The 14,323-nt window shown below is 52.8% G+C and overlaps 2 protein-coding genes and 1 non-coding gene across 7 annotated transcripts in view; all 3 read left to right on the plus strand.

The window, feature by feature from the left end:
* Nucleotides 1–11,385, plus strand: part of ATN1 (atrophin 1) — a 13,311-nt gene extending 1,926 nt beyond the window's left edge. Inside the window, exons 2-10 of one of the 4 annotated variants that reach the window (XM_039874214.1) lie at nt 4,118–4,307; nt 4,465–4,602; nt 4,750–4,863; nt 5,580–7,582; nt 7,809–8,031; nt 8,411–9,107; nt 9,972–10,115; nt 10,444–10,624; nt 10,821–11,385. In XM_039874214.1, the coding sequence (XP_039730148.1) occupies nt 4,281–4,307; nt 4,465–4,602; nt 4,750–4,863; nt 5,580–7,582; nt 7,809–8,031; nt 8,411–9,107; nt 9,972–10,115; nt 10,444–10,624; nt 10,821–10,854 (3,561 nt within the window). In that variant the 5' untranslated portion in view covers nt 4,118–4,280 and the 3' untranslated portion in view covers nt 10,855–11,385. The remainder of the gene's footprint in view (nt 1–4,117; nt 4,308–4,464; nt 4,603–4,749; nt 4,864–5,579; nt 7,583–7,808; nt 8,032–8,410; nt 9,108–9,971; nt 10,116–10,443; nt 10,625–10,820) is intronic. The other 3 variants (XM_039874216.1, XM_039874215.1, XM_039874217.1) reach the window with 3 other exon arrangements.
* A 677-nt stretch (nt 11,386–12,062) lies between these two features.
* CUNH12orf57 (chromosome unknown C12orf57 homolog) lies at nt 12,063–13,991 on the plus strand. Of its 2 annotated transcripts, none has more exons than XM_039874223.1 (3): nt 12,063–12,559; nt 12,837–13,013; nt 13,643–13,991. In XM_039874223.1, exons 1-3 carry the CDS (start codon nt 12,508–12,510, stop codon nt 13,909–13,911), a joined length of 498 nt encoding a protein of 165 aa, XP_039730157.1. In that variant the 5' UTR covers nt 12,063–12,507; the 3' UTR covers nt 13,912–13,991. The 2 variants fall into 2 exon arrangements, with proteins under 2 accessions (XP_039730157.1, XP_039730158.1); XM_039874224.1 differs by having other exon boundaries at nt 12,113–12,559; nt 13,760–13,991.
* On the plus strand, nt 12,195–12,257 carry LOC120611773 (U7 small nuclear RNA). Its single transcript, XR_005655286.1, has one exon. It is a non-coding gene; the product is annotated as a U7 small nuclear RNA (small nuclear RNA).
* Nucleotides 13,992–14,323: the final 332 nt, after the last annotated feature.

A 14,323-nucleotide genomic window follows, 5' to 3' on the forward strand; every position in this document is an offset into this window, starting at 1 on the left:
CCCGGGCCGCGGGCTCGCCCGGGTTCGGGCCCGCGGCTCCCCACCCCCACCCCTCTGTTCCCCCTCCCTCCGCCGCCGCCTCCATTTGTTATTTTCCCAATCCGGTCCCCCCACTGCGGGCACTGCCTGGCCTGTAGCTGGGCCTCGGGGTGGGGCCGGCCCCGGAGGAGGGATGGGGGGGCCAGGGCACCCGGAGGATCGGGCCAGTGGCGGGGGGGATACGTGGAGGGTAGGTGGGAGGGTCTCAGGAGGAGGGCTGATGGGGCAGGAGGGTAGCCAGGACCCCGGGATCAAAAGAGGAACACGGAGGTGGAGGGTTGACGAAAGAAAAACGGGGGATGCCTGTCAGGGGGCTTCGGGGCGAAGGCAAAGAAGAGTGAAGAGATGGCAGCGAGGTGGGGCGTTGGGGCTCCAGGGAAAGCCCCAAAGGCCCAGAACCCGGTTTCAGAGCCCGGGGTTGGGAGTGCTGGATATGGAAGGGAAGTGGGAAATGGGGAAGGGGTGTGGTAGGTGGAAAGAGAGGGACTGTAGCTGACGAGGGAGGAGAACAAAACCTGGGGAAACGGAGGCTCAGAAAAGGCCAAGGAGGGGTCCACTTTTGAGAGGACCCAGAGGTGTTCTCTGGTGGAAGTGGGAAGGCAGTGTCTTTGTGACTGAATTTTCTTTTTCCTACCCTAGGTCACCTCTGGCCTTTTTTAAAAAAAAAAAAAAATTCCAATTTCAGACATGTAACTTCTCGGAGAGGGTCACACTGGGGCTCTGTAGTCGGGGTCCTCCTAAAACTAATGAGGTGGGAGGAATACTGAAGGGAGAGTTAGGGAGAAAGGGTCTCTGGGAGGGTGGAAACAGGAGAGAATTGGGCAATCTTATAGGCACTCCAGACAAGTTGTCACCTCCACCTTCAAATCTTCAGAGTACCAGTTGGCCCTCCTTGGTGGTGGTGGTGGGGGTCTTCATTACTGTTTGAGCTTAAAGATTTCTTTGGATGTGGGTTTATTTCTACTCCAGTAGGTCCTCTTAAGGGCTCTTCCCTGAGGGTACTAGAGTTGCTTTGGCAACTGGAGGGGGAGTGGCTGGCAGATGGACCCCTGGGATGGGTTCTTGAGGGGCAGGTTCTGCCATTTAGTTACCATGGCAGTGATCCAGTGGGATGTCCAATGGATAGGTGAGGGTTCAGAATCTTGATTGGACCTCAGCTTTTGGCTATGTCCTTGGGACTCTTGTCTGGATTCTAGAGGATGTTTCTGGTGTTGCTGGTGGGTAGATTTCCCAGGGAGTGTACCCCCTTTCACCCAGCAGTCTGTTGGACACAAGTAGGTATGTTACTTACTGGTCAGGTGTTTCTCCAGGTCCCTTCCCCTAGGCATGGTGTGAGCATGGAAATGCTTTCTATTCAAGTTACACCATCTTTTGGTAGTCCTGACTCTATCTCCCTTATTATTAGAGACTTTTTGTATACAGTAGTCTTTTTGCTTCTTTGCACTGATATTCTTCCATTATTTTAAACTTGAGTCTCCCTTCCTGAGTCAACCTTTTCTTCTCTCACCACAGTGACCCCTTCCCTCAGCTAACCTTCTACCTATTTCCCTGACCTTGTAGGAATGGCTGGGCTTTTCATGCCCATCCCAGGTGAGAGTGGCCCAGGGGAATGGGCTGTAGAACAGTCTGGTGCAGTGGAAATACTCTGGAACAGGAGCCAGGAGAGCTGGGTCTAGTCCTGGCTGTACCTCTGTGACCTTGGGCAAGTCACTTCTGTTTCTTTGAGCCTAGGCTTCATTGTAAGATGAAAGAGTTATAGAGTTATAGATAAGATTTCTGAGGCTCTGACAATCCTGGATTCTCTGAAGGCTTAGGCCAGTGCATTGTTATCTGCTGGTCTGGGCTGCACTGTTATCTAGTAGTCACTTTGGACTGGTTTCTTAGTCTGGCAGGTCCAGAAGGATGATGGGGGCTGGGCCAGTGATCCTGAAATTCACCCTGCAAGCCCTTCCCAGAAAACCCTTGTGCCTCTGTTGTATTCTTTCTGACATCCTTCTCATATTTCTCCCTTAATTTCTTTTCCTGTTCTTACTTTGTGACTCTCCCTATTTCTCACTTTTCCATTTCCCCAATCTGGTCTTTTATCATTTTCCTTTTGCAGTAAGGCAGTGAAAGTGAATGTGCTTAGTGTGTTGCCAGATGCATAGTAGGTGTTCTATAAATGTTAGTTACAGTGACTGGCTACTAGGGCAAGATGGAGTGTAGCTGAGCTTGCTGGTGCTAAAACGTACCTCCGGTTCAGACACATAAAATACAACCCTAACTTATTCATTCCCCCGCCCCTTCTTACCCCAGGATTACCTACCCTTTTATGATTGCTTCTCTCCCTCAAAGCTACTCATTTCTTATCAGATTTTAGCTGATTAAAAAAGTTAAGGGAGGAGGAGGGGCACACTAGGATTGCTCAGGTACATTCCTACACTTTGCTGACCTTTTGGATCTAGCTCTGACTGCCTTGGTAAGCAGGTTCTGTAGTAGGGAGGAGAGATGGGCATCTTCTAGAGGGGCTGGCAAAGACACACAAGTCACAATAATCACTGTTGTGCTTTCTTCTTTTGTTATCTGGGTTTTGTTCTTTGGATTTTTTGGGTTGATGGTATTTTATAAGCAATCTACACAACTCAAAAATATGGTAATAGTTGTAGTTGAAGAAAAATGGCTGGTTTACTGGGTAGAATGTCAGTTTTAAGTTCAGAAGACCTGGTGATCTGTCCCAGCAATTTTGTGACTCTAAATAAATTCTTAGTAAGTTTCCTGGAAAGGTTAGGCTCACCCCTCATTGCCTGCCTCAGTAGGGTTCAGTGGAGGTGAGAAGTAATTACTTTGTATTCCTTGGAAGAAATATGCTCTAGAATGTAGAAATGCCATTCTCCTAGCCAGGCTTCCTAACTGAGAACAGGTCGGTAATCTGACTATTACCACTGAGGCCAGCAGCTCTTCATCCAAGACCTTCTGAAGTTAGTGGGTTTAAAGGTCAAGAACAAGGACAGAATACCCATATACACATGACATCAGTGGGGGATATAGAAGGAAGAAAACAGTAACAAGATAACATTTTTGCTCTCAAAAGATCATATGGTCAGTAGTATGGAAAGACATGACACTTAGCAATATATACAAACATAGGCTGTGAGAATCTATGTGTCCCTATCTAAGCCAAGTGGGAGGATAGGCTCACAGATTTGTAAATTTGTATTATGTGTTCACCGATCTTCACTGATTTGGTTGGTGAAGTGAAAGTCCTGCCTTTTCCTCTAGACTTCAGGAACCCAAGCATCAGAGAGGGGGTCTTTATGAGGTGCTCAGAAATGAAGTTCTGCACTTTGGGGATACCTAGGTTTGGTTTTAGGATTGGTAGGATTGTGTGCCTTTGCATTGTAGAATGGGACATTCTTCTCCCACCTACTCTGATGTGAAAAAAGATTCTTTTCATATCTCTGGGACTGATCTAGGCCTTCTGTGGATTCTCCCACCAACTTCTGATGAGAGTACAGCAAAGCATAGAAGAACGAACATGGGCTTTGAAGTCAAGGAGTTGTGGGCTTGATTCTGGTGCTGTCACTGGTTCCTCATCATGTGAAGTTGGCAGGTCCCAATCACAATTTTCAAGCCTCAGTTTCCTCACCTATGTAATAGAAATAATAAGAACACCTACTTTTCAGGGTTGGTTGTAAATATTGTGTATGTAAGGGCTTGACATAAGGTGCTCAATAAATAATACTTCAGCTATGTTACTTTATGCTCCTTTGTAAGGTTCTGTGGAATTTGTATTTGCACAAATATTTCCTAGGGATTATGAAGGGTAAAATAGTTTCTTGTTCTGAACTAGGACTCATAGATATATATGAGTTTTACGCCTTACCCAGGGACAAAAGGGATGCTATTTTGAGCAGAGTCTTCTTCGTTCATAGGTGGCTGGGTAGCCTATGGGGTAAGCCAGCGATGTTTTATGGGGCCTGTACCTCTTGGCCCAAAGGCCTAGGGCTGGGCCACTTGCTCAGCCCCTTGACAAGCATAGTAGTATCCCCCTCAGACTCTATTCTCCAATTTGGAGACTCTGATTGTCTTTTTCTAACAGGCTTCTCTGAAAACAGATCCAGAGTTTCAGGTGCCTATACTGCAAACTTGGAGATACTGCTTCCTGCTTCCCAGGCCACAGCCGTGGGGAATTTGGGGTGAAGCAGAAGTTTCTGTATTCAGCTGCCCAGGCAGAGGAGAATGGGGTCTCCACAGCCTGAAGAATGAAGACACGACAGAATAAAGACTCAGTGAGTAACAGCTTAAATGAGAGACATGAAAGATTAGGAGCAGGGAAAATAGGAGGAAGGGCCTGGAAAGACTGGAAATAAGGCACCTCATAAAGTTAGGTGCAATGTAAAAAAACAAAACAAAACTATATTATATGTTTCCTTTCTTCTTCCTCAGATGTCAATGAGGAGTGGACGGAAGAAAGAGGCCCCTGGGCCCCGGGAAGAACTGAGATCGAGGGGCCGGGCCTCCCCTGGAGGGGTTAGCACGTCCAGCAGTGATGGCAAAGCCGAGAAGTCTAGGCAGACGGCCAAGGTATTCTGTCCTGAGGTCCTCCCACAGGATGCCCAGGCACTGGGGCTGAGGGTATATGTGTCTGTGTTGTGGGGGGACTTCCTGTCTGGCAGAGGGTAATGGTGGTGGCTTGGGAGGTATAAGACTGGAATTTTCTCTTTCTAATAGAAAGCCCGAATAGAGGAAGTCTCCACCCCAAAGGTCAGCAAGCAGGGCCGAAGTGAGGAGATCTCAGAAAGTGAAAGTGAGGAGACCAATGCACCGAAAAAGACCAAAACTGAGGTGGGAGACCCTTGTAGCCATCCTGACCCATCTTTTGACCTTTCTTTCCTCCACACTTCCTTTCGTTCAAGATCCCTACTTTAATCTTGCCTGGGATGTTAGAGAAAAATCATATTCTAGTGCTTATTAAAGTAGCCTTGTCTATGTCAGACAGATTTTTAGGACTTTGGTCAGACCACTAGAAGACCAGGCAGGGCCAGAGGGGACTGGAAGAGTGTGGGGGATTCTAGCCTTTTCTTTTATAGGTCTTGATTTTCAGGAAGGGGCTGAGGAGGAGGAGGTTAAGGGTAAACAAGTGTTAGTGGAAAAAACAGATAAATTATAAGGAAAAAGCAGAAGTGGTCTTTTTAGGAACTAAGGGTTTTGGGGGATGATGTTAAAGGGGTAAAGGATTTGAGAGGAGGGCAGATATGAGCTGGTGGAGACAGGGACTTGGGTTTAGCTGGGGATGGGGAGAAGGTGCTTGAGATGGACACTTGAGGAAGGAATAGGGTTTTACAAAGAAGGAAACAAGACTAGCTGCTAAGGAGCAGCTGACAATATGGGGAGACTGGGGGACTCCCCAGATGGGAGGGGAATGGGTTTGAGCAAGAATACTCACATTGGGCACAGTGGTGTGCTGTGAGGGCAAAATGGTTTTGTGTAAGGGGGCCCCCAAATCTAGGGGAAATGAGAAAGGAAAGGCAAAGGGGAAAATAGCCTTCCCTTTTCTGCAGCAGGAGCTCCCTAGGCCACAGTCCCCCTCAGATCTGGACAGCTTAGATGGGCGAAGCCTCAATGACGATGGCAGCAGTGACCCGAGGGATATAGACCAGGATAACCGAAGCACATCCCCCAGCATCTACAGCCCTGGAAGTGTGGAGAATGACTCCGACTCATCTTCTGGCCTGTCCCAAGGCCCAGCCCGCCCCTACCACCCACCTCCACTCTTTCCTCCCTCCCCTCCACCACCAGACAGTAACCCCCGACAGCCAGAGCCTGGCTTTGAACACCCTTCTGTGACACCCACTGGATATCATGCTCCCATGGAGCCCCCCACATCTCGGATGTTCCAGGCTCCTCCTGGGGCCCCTCCCCCTCATCCACAGCTCTACCCTGGGGGTGCTGGTGGAGTTTTGTCTGGACCCCCTATGGGTCCCAAGGGGGGAGGGGCTGCCTCTTCGGTGGGGACTCCTAGTGGGGGTAAGCAGCACCCTCCACCCACCACCCCCATCTCAATATCAAGCTCTGGGGCTGGTGGTGCTCCCTCAACAAAGCCACCTAACACTCCCGTGGGTGGTGGAAACCTACCCTCTGCTCCACCACCAGCCACCTTCCCTCATGTGACACCAAACCTGCCTCCCCCACCTGCTTTGAGACCTCTTAACAATGCATCAGCCTCTCCTCCTGGCTTGGGGGCCCAGCCAATACCTGGGCATTTGCCCTCTCCCCATGCTATGGGGCAGGGTATGGGTGGACTTCCTCCTGGCCCAGAGAAGGGCCCCACTCTTGCTCCCTCACCCCATCCTCTGCCCCCTGCTTCTTCTTCTTCTGCCCCAGCCCCCCCAATGAGGTATCCTTATTCATCTTCTAGTAGTAGTTCTGCGGCTGCTTCCTCTTCCAGTTCTTCATCGTCTTCTGCCTCCCAGTACCCAGCTTCCCAGGCATTGCCCAGTTATCCCCACTCCTTCCCTCCTCCAACAAGCCTCTCTGTCTCCAATCAGCCACCCAAATATACTCAGCCTTCTCTCCCGTCCCAGGCTGTGTGGAGCCAGGGTCCCCCACCACCTCCTCCCTATGGCCGCCTCTTAGCCAACAACAATGCCCATCCAGGCTCCTTCCCTCCTACTGGAGGCCAATCCACTGCCCACCCACCGGCCCCAGCACATCACCATCACCACCAGCAACAGCAACAACAGCAGCAGCAGCAACAGCAGCAACAGCAGCAGCAGCACCATGGCAGCTCTGGGCCCCCTCCACCTGGAGCATATCCCCACCCCCTGGAGGGCAGTAGTTCCCACCACACACACCCTTATGCCATGTCTCCCTCCCTGGGGTCCCTGAGGCCCTACCCACCAGGGCCAACACATCTTCCTCCACCTCACAGCCAGGTGTCCTACAGTCAAGCAGGCCCCAGTGGCCCTCCAGCCTCTTCCTCCTCTTCCAATTCCTCTTCCTCCTCTCAAGGGTCCTACCCATGTTCACACCCCTCTCCTTCCCAGGGCCCCCAAGGGGCACCCTACCCCTTCCCACCGGTGCCTCCGGTGACCACCTCTTCGGCTACACTTTCCACAGTCATTGCCACAGTGGCTTCCTCGCCAGCAGGCTACAAAACAGCTTCCCCGCCTGGGCCCCCACCTTATGGAAAGAGAGCCCCATCCCCAGGGGCCTACAAGACAGCCACCCCACCTGGATACAAGCCAGGGTCGCCACCCTCCTTCCGTACGGGGACCCCACCAGGTTACCGAGGCGCCTCGCCGCCCGCAGGCCCAGGGACCTTCAAGCCAGGCTCGCCCACCGTGGGGCCTGTGCCACTGCCATCTGCAGGGCCTTCAGGCTTGTCATCCCTGCCACCACCGCCTGCGGCCCCTGCTTCAGGGCCACCCCTGAGTGCCACACAGATCAAACAGGAGCCGGCTGAGGAGTATGAGACCCCCGAGAGCCCAGTGCCCCCGGCCCGCAGCCCCTCGCCCCCTCCCAAGGTGGTAGATGTACCCAGCCACGCCAGTCAGTCAGCCAGGTGAGTGGGGTGCAGGCTGCCCTGGGGTGGGGATCAGCGGAGTGATGGAGAGAGGGAGTTGGCACGGGGCAGGGGTCACTTGCATTCGTTCGGTGCTTTTTAAAATACTGCAGACCCTTGCCTAACCCTTTCCTAGTCTGCAGGGGCTGGCTTTGGGCGGGAGTCACCGCAGGCCCGCTTGAGCAGCTAGCAGAGGCTAAGCGCGCACTGCCTCCGCGCCTGGCAGGTTCAACAAACACCTGGACCGCGGTTTTAACTCGTGCGCGCGCAGCGACCTGTACTTCGTGCCACTGGAGGGCTCCAAGCTGGCCAAAAAGCGGGCCGACCTGGTAGAAAAGGTGCGGCGCGAGGCAGAGCAACGCGCACGCGAAGAAAAGGAGCGCGAGCGCGAGCGGGAACGCGAGAAGGAGCGCGAGCGCGAGAAGGAACGCGAGCTGGAACGGAGCGTGGTGAGTGCGTCACCATGTGCGCCGCCCGCCAGAGGGAGGCTCGAGGGGCGGGGAGTCATTGCACCACCTGGCGGAGAGGAGGAAGCACTGCAGCTCTGGGAAAGGAGACCTAATGATTCCTGCTTGAGAAGAATCATTTCTTGTGTGGGTTGGGAGAAAGCCAGCTCAGGTCAGAGGGGATGTGAACTCAGACTACCTGTGGATCGTCGGGAGAGCCACTATTCAGGAGAAGGGGGTAGGGAATTTCCTTATAGGCTGAGTTCCAGGATAAGATGAAGCACGTTGGCATTCGGCTGTTGAGAAGAATGAGCAGTTTGAGATTGGCCACCTCTTTCCAGAGCTGCTCTTCTGACTCCTCTCTTCTCCCTGTATCCCACAGAAGTTGGCTCAGGAGGGCCGTGCTCCGGTGGAGTGCCCATCTCTCGGCCCAGTACCCCATCGCCCTCCGTTTGAGCCAGGAAGTGCTGTGGCTACAGTGCCTCCCTACCTGGGTCCTGACACTCCAGCCCTGCGCACTCTCAGTGAATATGCCCGGCCCCATGTCATGTCTCCTGGCAATCGCAACCATCCATTCTATGTGCCCCTGGGGGCAGTGGACCCAGGACTCCTGGGTTACAACGTCCCAGCCCTGTACAGCAGTGACCCAGCAGCCCGGGAGAGGGAGCGGGAAGCCCGTGAACGAGACCTTCGTGACCGCCTCAAGCCTGGCTTTGAGGTGAAGCCCAGTGAGCTGGAACCCCTACATGGTGTTCCTGGGCCAGGCCTGGATCCTTTTCCCCGACATGGGGGCCTGGCTCTGCAGCCTGGCCCACCTGGCCTGCATCCTTTCCCTTTTCATCCGAGCCTGGGGCCTCTGGAGAGAGAACGTCTGGCGCTGGCCGCTGGGCCAGCCCTGCGGCCTGACATGTCCTACGCAGAACGTCTGGCAGCTGAGAGGCAGCATGCAGAAAGGGTGGCAGCCCTGGGCAATGACCCGCTGGCCCGGCTGCAGATGCTCAATGTGACCCCTCATCACCACCAGCACTCCCACATCCACTCTCACCTGCACCTCCACCAGCAGGATGCCATCCATGCAGGTGAGACTGCTACTTCCTTCCTTGATCCCTTGACGCCACCTTACCCCACAGCAAGTGATTGGGCTCTTCTCAAGCCAGGACTTCTCTAGTCTGTCATGATCCTCTCTCCTGAATGCTGCCCTGATCTTTGCCTCCCTGTCATTCCCCAGCCTATTTCCTCATGCCCTAGCCTTGCACAGAGACTGTTCTCCACATCCCCACCTGCTTCAGAGTTCTAACATGCACCCATGATAGAGGCCCAAGCTGGAAACCTTTGAAGAAGCACCACTTTTCTACTTTTACAGCTCCTTTCCACCAGCCCATCACATACCTGTGTTCTTGCTCTTCTGGATTCAGCTCTGTCATCTCTCCTCCCAGCTGGGAGTCTTTCATGTTTTTCCCCATGTCTACATCTGTGCCTTTTCAGAAAGAGCCTGTATGTTTGGTTGTGGGCACCATAGGTGATAATGAGCTTTACTTACTATCCTTTACTATATTTCTCATTGTCCAGTCTAGCCTTACAGTTACGTTCATTCCCGCCTCCCTTGTGCTTTCTTTCTCTTAACCTTCACTCTCTTCCTGTCTCATTTCCTAAACTTTCTATCCTTTTCCATCTGCTGTAAGCAGTTCACTTTTCTCTATCCTCCTCCTCAGATTCCTCTGAGAATTATAATCCGTTCTTTTCCATCCATATGTCTTGCTCCAGTAGGGTCTTATGCTTTCCATCCCCCATCTCCTAGTTCTTCCATTGTACCTCCTTATTCCACTCTGGATCTCTCTGTTTGATTTTCCATCTCTCTTCCCAGACTTGGATCCCTTCACCCAAATGCATGGTTTCCCCCAAACCTGCCTTATGGTGACACCTTCCTCTTCTCTATCCTCCAGCCTCTGCCTCGGTGCACCCTCTCATTGACCCCCTGGCCTCAGGGTCTCACCTTACCCGGATTCCCTACCCAGCTGGGACCCTCCCCAACCCCCTTCTTCCTCACCCTCTGCACGAGAACGAAGTTCTTCGTCACCAGCTCTTTGGTAAGGATAGAGGTTGGGGTTGGGGAAGATCTAATGTGAGAAGGGCAGGAAGGAGGAATTTGGGTGGTGGGAGGGGGTGAGGGGATGAGGAGGTACCCAGAGGAGCTGGGAATGGGAATTGGAGGGCTGAGGCACCCTGCTCAAGAGAGGCACAGGTTTCAGTGACAGGCTAAGAGTTTTGAATCCTAACTTCACCACTGATAAATTGCAAGTTACCTAACTTTTTTAGTCTGTTTCCTCCGTATGTAAAGTGGCTGGCTATCTCATGGCCCAAAGTAGATACTCAGTACCCCATCAGTCATGTCCTCCCTGCCCTTCCTGCTCACAGCTGCTCCTTACCGGGACCTTCCAGCTTCCCTCTCTGCCCCGATGTCAGCAGCTCACCAGCTGCAGGCCATGCACGCGCAGTCTGCTGAGCTGCAGCGCTTGGCGCTAGAGCAGCAGCAGTGGCTACATGCCCATCACCCGCTGCACAGTGTGCCGCTACCCGCCCAGGAGGACTACTACAGGTACTACCCAGCGCCTCTAGGCTAGGACTGCGGGGCTGTGAGCTCCGCCATCTTGGGTGGGATGTGGGCATGGTACAGCTGTGCGGGAGCCAGGATCCTGGGGATGGAGCCCCTCCTTCACCATCCTCTGTGAGAGAGGCCAGGTCAGGGTGAACCTCAGTCTCTCATCTCTGATCTGCACCCCATCTCTCTCTAGTCACCTGAAGAAGGAAAGTGACAAGCCGCTGTAGAACCTGCAATCAAGAGAGCACCCATGGCCCCTGCATCTGGACCTTGGAGTCCTCCCTCCCAACCTGCCACCTAGAGCAAGGACCAGTGCTGCTCAGCTGCAGGCCTAAGCAGCTGGGCAGAGGGAGGGAGGAAGGGACAGATGGAAGGCCAAGGCTCCTGTGGTGTGCAGAGGTGGGGAGGTTGGCGGGGGATAGGGGCAGAAAGCGCACAGTTCTTGGACCAGGTCCCTCTTCCTTGTACCCCTGCTTTCTTCCTCTCCCATGCCCAACCCTCCCCCTCCCGTGGCCACCACCCCTTCCCCACCCCCTCGGTGTGATTATTTCATCTGTTAGATGTGGCTGTTTTTGCGTAGCATTGTGTGCCGCCCCTGCTCCTCCCCAGTCCCTGTGTGCGCGACCCCTCTGCGATGTACGCCTCTTGCCCTTGCCCCACATTAATAATTTATATATATAAATATCTATATGACGCTCTTTAAAAAACATCCCAACCAAAACCAACCAAACAAAAACATCCTCACTATTCCCCAGGAAGATGACTGTGACTCATTCTTTGCGGGCTTTGGGGGAGGGGGTCTGTACAGCGGGGCCTGAAGAGAGACGAGCAGGGAATTGGGAAAGGCTGGGCCTTCTGAAGGAACTTTGTGGAGGGGCCCTGGAGTGTTGGGAGAGGGTATCACCTGAGCTAGTTCTCTCCCTCCCTAGGCTGGGAAGTCAAGATGCTGAAGGACTGGGACAGGCACTCCTCTGCCATGGTCGGGTCCAAGAAACTACTCAGACTTTTGAGGGGTTTCTGACACTGGTCTCACAGCTAGGGTCCACCAGCCCTGAACCCTTTCCGTAGAATAGTTTTGAAACACGGTTATGAAGCAGAGGTGCTCGGGCCGTAGTTTAACGGATTAAAGCGATTAGAACCTAAGGGTCTTTATCCTATGGTTTGACACTATTAGGTGACAATTTCAGACACCTAGAAGAGCGGTTGGAGGTCGTTGCGCTGCAGCGTACACTCCGATACAACGCCCTCTTCAGAAAATGCGAGAGCGACTTTAGCTTTAAGCTTTTATTGCTGCGAATCACCGTCTCCGTTCTTAAAACTAAAGGGTGTAACTGGCTTCTAACAGCCAATCAGCACCGGCCTCATTTGCATAAGTGGGTGTCGAACGTTCATAGCTCTGGAAACGAAAGATATAAGTTCGTTCTTTGGAATACTGTTTTTTCTTGTGAAAGTTGCATTGTGCCTCGTTGCTTATACAGCAATAGGAATTAGAGACCGCCACTCTGAACTCACCCTCAGTGAAAATGGAGTTCAAGGCTATCCCATGTTCTCTCCAGAATACTTCTTGCAGTGCTTACAGCTCTTTTTGAATTTGTCTAGTAGGTCTTCCGGTACTTACCGGAAGGCCCCTTATTAGGCGGTGTGTTTTTAACAATAGAGTCTTTTAAAATGTGTGTTTCTACTTTTTTTATTTTGTTTTGAGTGTTGTTAGGTATTTTTTTCTCAGTGTTCCGGATTTTCAGGGGAAGTTAGGATTACGTGGACAGGCTTCCGGCTACGCTGTATTTTCTCGCTGTTACCTATCTAGACAGCCGATGCAGGAGTCTTCCTGCTTCTGACCATTTTTTAGGATCTGCTGCACGTGCAACTTTTGTTGCACTATGGCGTCCGCCTCGACCCAACCTGTGTCCCTAAGCGCCGAACAGGCCAAGGGTGAGAACATCCTAGTCAGCGGGTGGGCTGCCTGCTGGAGGAGGGTGCGGGTGGAGGTTACCGAGCGAGAGATGTGCTTGCATCGCTGGGAAACAGGGCTTAGGGTGCCATCTTTCTTCCTCCTCTAAGAGGGGTCCCCTAGAGCGAGGGATTCGGAGCCGTGTTTATCGGGTTACTGCGGCTTCAGTCCACCAATTATCTGCCTTTTTCCCTGCGCTGTCGGCTGAGCTCGCCGGCCGTGCTCCGGTGCCTAACCCGGGTTGCGTCTGCCGCACAGTTGTTCTGGCTGAGGTGATCCAGGCGTTCTCGACCCCGGAGAACGCCGTGCGAATGGACGAGGCTCGGGACAACGCGTGCAATGATATGGGCAAGATGCTGCAATTCGTGCTGCCCGTGGCCACGCAGATTCAGCAGGAGGTTATCAAAGCCTATGGCTTCAGCTGCGACGGGGAAGGTGGGTCGGACAGGGATTGGGGAGAGAGGGTGCTGGATCTGTTGGATCCCTGAGCTGTCGTCTCCGTCTTCGCCACACGGCGGCAGCCACACTCTGACTAACAATATTGGCCCTGAGCCCAGGGTCTACTTGAATTTATGCCAGGTGAAGTCCTAAGTGCATTTTGCATTTACCATTAATTATAGTATTATCCCATTTTATGATGAGAAAACAGACTCTAGTAGTAAACTAAGTGCCCGAGCTGGACCTGAACCCTGTTCTGATAGCTTTTAGTGAGGGGTCTTCATGGCTGTACTCTTCTGCAGCCCCTGCAAGGTGTTTCAGTTAATCTGAAGGCTGGCAGTTCAGTTTCCTTGATGAGATCACTGTGTATCCTAAGAGTGTTTACTGATTCAGGCCAGTTGGCCCATGGCCCTCCTGTGTCCTGGTTATAGATGTGCGATCTCATGGGTGCCCATACTTTGGGTTCCTGCGACTAAACTGCTAAAATGGTTCACCTGATAGTGAGAAACACACTGCTTTGGGATATTTCTGTTCGTTGCATTTCGTCCAGTTGTGCCCAGTGTAGACCAGGAGGTGGTTGATTTGAATCCTATAGGGCAGAGGCATGCATGTGTCTTGTTTTGCAGACAGCTACCTGGCCAGAGGGGGAGCAGCCAGTGACTCATGCTCAAGCTGCCCTCTCCTGATGTCTTGGGCACCCTGTCCCCTGGGGGTATGGGTTGATGCTCCGCTCCACCTTGCAGGTGTCCTTAAGTTTGCCCGCTTGGTCAAGTCTTACGAAGCCCAGGATCCGGAGATTGCCAGCCTGTCAGGCAAGCTGAAGGCACTGTTCCTGCCGCCTATGACACTGCCACCCCACGGGCCAGCTTCAGGTGGCAGCGTGGCCGCCTCCTGAGGGTTGTCCTCCCTTTTGACACTGCCCAGGAAGGGAAGACCTTGGTGTCCCAGAGGATAATAAACATGCTTGTGATTTAGTCTCAGTGTCAGTCTTTTGTGACTCTGACAACCCCGCCTCCTGGCCCCGGATGTCTTCTACCATTCCAGCTGCTCCTTGTCCAGATCCTTCCTATACTCTTGCTGGGCCCAGCCCTGCTCCAAGGCAGGTTGGGAGGGTGGGCCAGCCCCTTAACACCTGGGTAGGTGAGCCAGCACAGGTGGCACTTCTGCTGAAGAGTGGGGCTTCCTGGTCTTTTCCTGAGCCCTCTTGGTGGCTGTGGACCAAGAGGCTCCCCCATTGGTTGGTGTTCACTTGGCCAGGATTACTTCCTGGTCTTTGCCCCCACCCTCCTTCCTGCTGCCTTGTCAGC

The sequence above is a fragment of the Pteropus medius genome, unplaced genomic scaffold (genome assembly GCF_902729225.1).
Source record: "Pteropus medius unplaced genomic scaffold, Ma_sr-lr_union100, whole genome shotgun sequence".
Lineage (NCBI taxonomy): Eukaryota > Metazoa > Chordata > Mammalia > Chiroptera > Pteropodidae > Pteropus > Pteropus medius.